The sequence below is a fragment of the Tupaia chinensis genome, unplaced genomic scaffold (assembly GCF_000334495.1).
Source record: "Tupaia chinensis unplaced genomic scaffold, TupChi_1.0 Scaffold000673_1, whole genome shotgun sequence".
Classification (NCBI taxonomy): domain Eukaryota; kingdom Metazoa; phylum Chordata; class Mammalia; order Scandentia; family Tupaiidae; genus Tupaia; species Tupaia belangeri.
In genome coordinates, this window is record NW_006160196.1 from 1862769 (window position 1) to 1869334 (window position 6566).

A 6566-nucleotide genomic window follows, 5' to 3' on the forward strand; every position below is an offset into this window, starting at 1 on the left:
GGGGCGGCCTCGGCGCTGCAGCAGCTGCACATGCCCTGGGGTTGGGGAGAGGGCAGGGTCAGCGCGGGACGTCTCGCACGCGGGCCTTCCCTCCATGACTCCCTCTTTTCCCACACCTCGGCCCATCCCTTCCTGCCCTCTTCCCCTCTCTGCCCACCTCCACCTGTATCTCCGTCTCTAGGAGTTGTTGCCTGTGTCTCCCTGCCCTCCCCTCCGCCTCCTGTCCCCGCCCCGTCCTACCCTGGAGAAAGCCAGCAGGAAGTCCATGCGGTGCGTGGGCCCCAGGCAGTGGCGCAGGCGCCAGTACACCAGGTGCTCCCAGGCGAAGACCAGCAGGGAGAGGCCCATGGCCACCAGGAGCATGTAGAAGACCCCAGCCATGTTGTCGATGTCCAGCTTGCTGCTCATCACCTCGATCTTGTCATTGTGGCAGATCCCCGACAGCCACAGCCGCTCCAGCATCTCGATCTCATCTGCGGAAGGGGAAGGGATCCGAGGACACTCAGCATGCCCCGAGGCCCCTCACCTTTGTATGGTGAGGGCCCCAGCCCGTTCTTCAGACCCTGGAGTCCCAGTCTTCCGCCCCTCCTTCCCCAAGACTCCTCCCCACAGCAGAGTGGAAATCCTGGCACTCAACCTCACCGTCCCCCAGGAACTGCAGCAGCGCCAGGTCGATGGGCCTCTTCCAGCGGGAGCCCTTGTGCAAGGCGATGCCGTAGCCCGTGGTGGCGAAGACCTTGCCTGAGCCGATGGTGACCAGCTTGCAGCCCTCGTCCTTTCGTGCCATGTAGTTGAGCACGGCCGCGTCATAGATGAAGGCGTCCAGCTTCCTGGGGCAGGGGCCGTGACCAGCAGTGTCAGTCCCACCTGGATGTCCTCAAGGCCCACCCCAAGCCCTCTCACCTCTAACCTTCGTCTGCTCCAGGTCCTAACCAGCCCTGAACTCCTGAGCGTCACTGTGTACCTCTTCATAGGAGCCTCAGTTCCCACGTCTGTAAAATGGGCATAATGATACAACCTTCCCAGGCATCGCAAGGATTAGCCGGTGCCTGATGCAGAGGAGGTGCTGAAGAAAGCTTAGCTGTGGCTGTTAGATCTACTCCGACCAGCCGATGGCCCCCCCGCCCAGCCGATGGCATGGTGGTTAAGGCGGCTGGATCCCACAGGGCTGACGTCATGGTTTAGGTGGCTTGACAAACACACTGGGCACATGTATGTGCATCCCCAAAATCCCAAGAGGAGAATGGAGAAGGGATTGAGGTCTGGCCATTCCCCCGGAGGGCAATTTTTCACTTTCCCTCTCTCTCTCTCTCTTTCTTTCTGTCCCTCTCTGAGGAGTACACGTGCCTTATGGCAAAATTTAAAAAAATTGCTCCTTTAAACCTGAACTCAGCCCTCCAGAGAAGGTCTTATTTACAACTCTTATTTAAAACTTTAAAAAGAAAAAATTGCCAGAGGATGTGTGATGGTGCCAGATGGTGAGGGAGAAAGCACCCCCCAGTGAGGCGTGCACCCCACATGCGAGGGGTGTTTTTCTTTTTTTTTTTTTGGCATGTGTGCTCGCCAGAAAGGCAGAGAGACAGAAAGTGAGAAGTCACCCCCCAGGGGGGATGGCCACGCTGCAATCCCTTCTCTTCCATTCTCCTCTCAGGATCTTGGGCACGCACGCACATGCGCCCGGCGTGAGTTTAAGCCACCGGGTCCGGGACACGAACCGCGGTTGACTACATGGGAGTCCAGTGACATAGCCATTACGGTAACTGCTGGTCCCAACAAGGGGTGTTTTTCAAGCTGAAATTCAAACCTCCTGGTTCGCCATGTTGGATCCAGCTTCCTTAATCACCCTATAGCAAAAACTAAAACCTAGAGCCCTGGAATCACAGAGTATACTTACTTTTTAAAAGGAATCATTTTATTTAACTTTATTATTCCTTCTTGACCAGAGAGAGACTGAAAGAAGAAAGCGAGAACATAAGCCAGCAGGTCTAGGACTCGAACTGTGGTTGGCCATGGGAGTCCATTGCCCCAACCACCATGAATCACTAGGCCATGGGGCTGGCCCACTCCTGCATTTTAAACGGAGGATTGAGGCTCAGAAGGGGGAATAATAAAAGTAATAACGCAGGCGGTCACTTTTATCACCCCAGGTATCGCTCTGTCTAGTCCAATAACACACTTACTCCTCAGCACATCTCTACGAGACAGGATCTTATCTGTACTCCTTCAGACGTGGGCAGTGCAGATTCAGACTTTAATTTATTTGGGTTCTCCCGCCCAGCTCTGATTTCTAAAACTTGGTAGGAAGAGGAACGGGGACATGCAGTTTAATGGATTCTCACGATGAGTGCATCAGGGGACACACTTCAGGGTGCCCCCCTTCACAGCTGCTGCCACGTTACATTTATTTCAGTGGCGTGGGATCGGCTCAGCCTCTCCCATGAGACTGCAAACCCCAGAGAGCAGCAACCTCTTCAGTCTCCTTCCCGGGTATGTCTGGGCACAGTTCCTGGCACATATATGGGGCTGATCCACTCTGAAGAAGAAATGAATGCGTGAATGAATGAATCCCCTCTGTAGAGCACTGGAACTCGACTGTGACACCACACAAATGTTTATGATCTGACAGGTGATGATTTCCAGAGTGTATTACAGAACAACACGGAGGCCAACAGATGTGTAATGGTGACATTTCTGGACTCCCACACAGACAACCGCAGTTTGAGTCCCGGGCCCGGCGACTTAAAACACATCAGGTGCGTGTGCATCTGTGCTCAAAATCCTGAGAGAATGGAGAACGGATTGTGGCATGGTCATCCCCCTGGGGGGTGATTTCTTGCTCTCTGTCCAGCGGGCACAAATGCCCTATAGCAAAAAATCTCTCTCTCTAAAAAATAAAACTTAGAACGCTAGAATTTCACAGAGTATAATCCATACTTACTTTTTTTTTTTTTTGAGAGGTTTTTGCTATAGGGCGCATGTGCTCGCCAGACAGACAGAGAGAAACAGAGAGACAGAAAGCGAGAAATCACCCCCCAGGGGGGATGGCCACGCCGCAATCCCTTCTCCTCCATTCTCCCTTCAGAATCTTGGGCACGCACGCACACGTGCCTCGCGTGAGTCGTCCGGACCGCGACCTGCGGTCGACTACATGCGAGTCCAGCGACATAGCCATTACGCTAACTGCTGGTCCCCATACTTACTTTTTAAAAATAATGATTTAATTTAATTTATATAAAAATAATTATTTTATGTAGATTTATTTATTTAAATTTGACCAGAGAAGGAAAGAGAGAGAGAGAGAAAGTGAGAAAGCAAGCCACCAAGTCCAGGACTCAAACCACAGTTGGCCATGTGAGAGTCCAGCACCCTTAACTACCATGCCTCCTGCCAGCCCCTAATTTAATTTTATTATTATTTTTTTAATTTGACCAGAGAGAGACTGAGAGAGAGAAGAGAGGGAAAGTGAGAAAGTAAGCCACCAGGTCTAGGCCTTGAACTGTGGTTGGCCATGTGGGAGTCCATTGCCCCAACCACCATGCCATGTGCCAGCCTCCATACTTTTTAAAAATGACCTATAGGGGGGCCAGCAGGTGGCATGGTGGTTAAGGGTGCTAGATTCCCATATGGCCAACTGTAGTTCGAGTCCCAGACCTGGTGGCTTGCTTTCTCACTTTCCCTCTCTCTCTTGCTCTGGCTCTCTCTGGTCAAATTTAAATAAATAAATAAAGTTAAATAAAATAATTCTTAAAAAAAAAATACATGAACTATGGGGGGCTAGAGGTGGCATGGTGGTTGGGGTGCTGAACTTCCACATGGCCGACTGTGGTTTGTATCCAGGACCTGGAGGCTTGCTTTCTCACTTTTCCTCTTTTTGTCTCTCTCTAGTCAAATTAAAAAGGAATTGGGACCAGCAGTTAGCATAATGGCTATGTCACTGGACTCCCATGTAGTCGACTGCAGTTCAAGTCCCGGACCTGGTGGCTTAAACTCACGCCGGGCGTGTATGCATGCTTGTCCAAGATCCCGAGAGGAGAATGGAGGAGAAGGGATTGCGGTGTGGCCATCCCCCTGGGGGGTGATTTCTCCCTTTCTGTTTCTCTGTCTCTCTGGCAAGTGCATGTGCCCTATAGCTAAAATCTCTCCCAAAAAAAGGAATAATAATAAATAAAATTAAATGAATAGTTCTTTTTTAAAATGACCTATGTAGTGGGGTGAGATTTTGGTCCTCTTAAGTGCGGGCACCACATGAGTTCTCAGAGGAAGTCCACACTGTCCACGGGGACATTCTGTGATAAGATGATGGAATGTTCCATCTTTGCTGTCCAGCAGGGCAGCCACCAGCCACACTCAGCTGTTGAGCACTTCCAAATGTGACCCGTGTGATGAAGAGACAGAATTCAAAATGTCATTAAGTTTGGATTTGAGCTGAAATAGTATCGGGTGGAGCAGGTCTGGGGAAGACAAGGTAGGTGAAGACATGGCTAGGGGGGTCAACAAAGTGGGATGCTCTGTGAGCTGACCCAGGTGGGCAGGTTCTGGGTTTCTGTCTGGGGCCTCCCTGGGCATGTCGGGTCCACATATGCCGGTAATTGGGAGCTGGCTGGGGCTGGGGGTGGATCACTGCATGGGATCCTTCGTGGGCACTAGCTCTCCATCTCTGTGTCTCACTCACTCGCCTTTGGAAAAAAATAAAGTTAAAAAAACAAGCAGGCAATGGGCCAGCAGGTGGCATGGTGGTTAAGGTGGTGGAATTCCCACATGGCTGGCCATGGTTTGAGTCCCAGATCTGGTGGCTTGCTTTCTTACTCTCTCTCTCTCTCTCTACCTTTCTCTGGCAAAATTCATGTGAAAAGTAATATTAACAATAATAATAAATAATTATTAAAAAAAAAAAAACAGGCAGAAAAGAGACTACAGCTGGACGCTGGGTTGCAGAGATGACAGGTTCTCCTAAGCACAAGCTCTGAGTTGTTGGCCTGTCTGACCGTCTGTGTTCCCAAGCTCTCAGAAAAGCCCCATCCACTCACTTACACACTTACCCATGCACGCCTCCTGCAAACGGTTGGTTGTGTGGAAATTAAGGAAAAGGACCAAATTAGTCCATGCGTGCACTCCAAGCGAGGAGACAGAAAGCCAGTGGATTCCCCGCCCCCGGAAGGGATCCCAGCAAGCAGACTTAGGGACAGTGCGGAGGAGAGTGCGTGCTCCTCAGAATTAGCGGAGACTTGGGAAGGGCGTTCTCTCTCCTGTGGTCTGAGATTGGAATCTGAATGAACTTCATATAGATCCGAACAGACAGGGAGAGCCCAGCTGCCCGCAAGGTTCAGTTCAGACAGGCAGGCTCGTGCGGGTGGCTCCTTTCTCTCCAGGTTTCTCTTTGTTTAAGAAAATGCCCTTGGGGGGTGGTAAAAGATGCCTTTTCAAAAGAGAACTTGGGAGTTTCCAGACTAGGGTAAATGGAAAGGAGTGTCTTCAGGGGTCCTTCCTGGACATGGCTTGTGTGTGGAGGGAACCAAGGAGCAGTTTAGAGCTAAAAATCAAGGTTTCCAGGGTTAGAAGTATCTGAGGGGATTTCAGGAAGAGGGGATCTAATTGCATGCACGTTTTTTTAAAAGTTTAACTAATTAATTACTTTTTAGAGGTTTTTGCCTTAGGGTCTATGGGTTCATGGTGGGTGGGGGGAGAGTGAGAGGGAAAGTGAGAAATCACCCCTCAGGGGGTCTGGCTACACTACAACCCCTTCTTCTCCCTTCTCCTCCTAATACCATGAGCACGCTCTCACACGCCCAGCATGAATTTCAAGCCACCAGGTCTGGGACTCCAACCGTGGTCTGCTATTGTGGGAGTCTATGGCATAACCACTATGCCGTCTGCTGGCCTCAAGTTTATTTCTCCCGTGAATGAGAAAAAGAGATGTAAACAGAGACAGAGACAGCACCTCCAACTGGGTTTTGGCAACACAGCCTAAGTGCACCCCCAGCCTTCGGCCAGCCCTGGACCACAGGCATGCGTGTGCCTGGCCCGTGCCTGGCCCATCCGGGAGGTCTCCAGATGCGAAGCAGAAGCCCTCCTGGGGGCCGTGGTTTAGTACCTTGCCACCGCCAGGCCCCCTGCATCACTTTCAGTGCTGTCCTGGTGGCTCTGGGATGCTGCCTACTCCCCGTCCCCATGTCCCTAAATCTCCATGAAAACTCAGCTGTTTCCTACAGCCTTCATTAGGTGCAGGTTTGGGGAAAATTAAAATTCCTCGCTTCTGTCCTTGCGTGCCTGCTTATTCCCACTCCATCTCAGAGAGTGTAACATTTGAGTCAGCGTCTCCTCCTCAGCTCACCACCCGCCCGTCCTCCTCCTGACTCAGAACTGCGGTCCTAGTTTCCTCCAGCTTTAAGGCCCTAGGCCATCTCACACCCGCCTCTCCTCCTCCCCTCCTTCTCTGCCCCCACCGCAGTGGCCCCTTGGCCTTTGCTGTCCTGGGACATTAGCTGGCACCTGCTCAGGGCTTTATTTTCATTCATTCTTTCTTTCTTTTTTTCTTTCTTTTTTTTTTTTTTTTTTAAGATTTTTTT

General features: G+C 51.1%; 1 protein-coding gene across 1 annotated transcript in view; it reads right to left on the minus strand.

The window, feature by feature from the left end:
• Nucleotides 1–70: 70 nt before the first annotated feature.
• The window catches only part of GRIN2D (glutamate ionotropic receptor NMDA type subunit 2D), a 39534-nt gene continuing 33038 nt past the window's right edge, over nucleotides 71–6566 (minus strand). The window contains exons 10-11 of the mRNA XM_006160236.2: nucleotides 643–830; nucleotides 71–473 (exon numbers count right to left, since the gene is read on the minus strand). Of these exons, the coding sequence (XP_006160298.1) occupies nucleotides 178–473; nucleotides 643–830 (484 nt within the window). The 3' untranslated portion in view covers nucleotides 71–177. The remainder of the gene's footprint in view (nucleotides 474–642; nucleotides 831–6566) is intronic.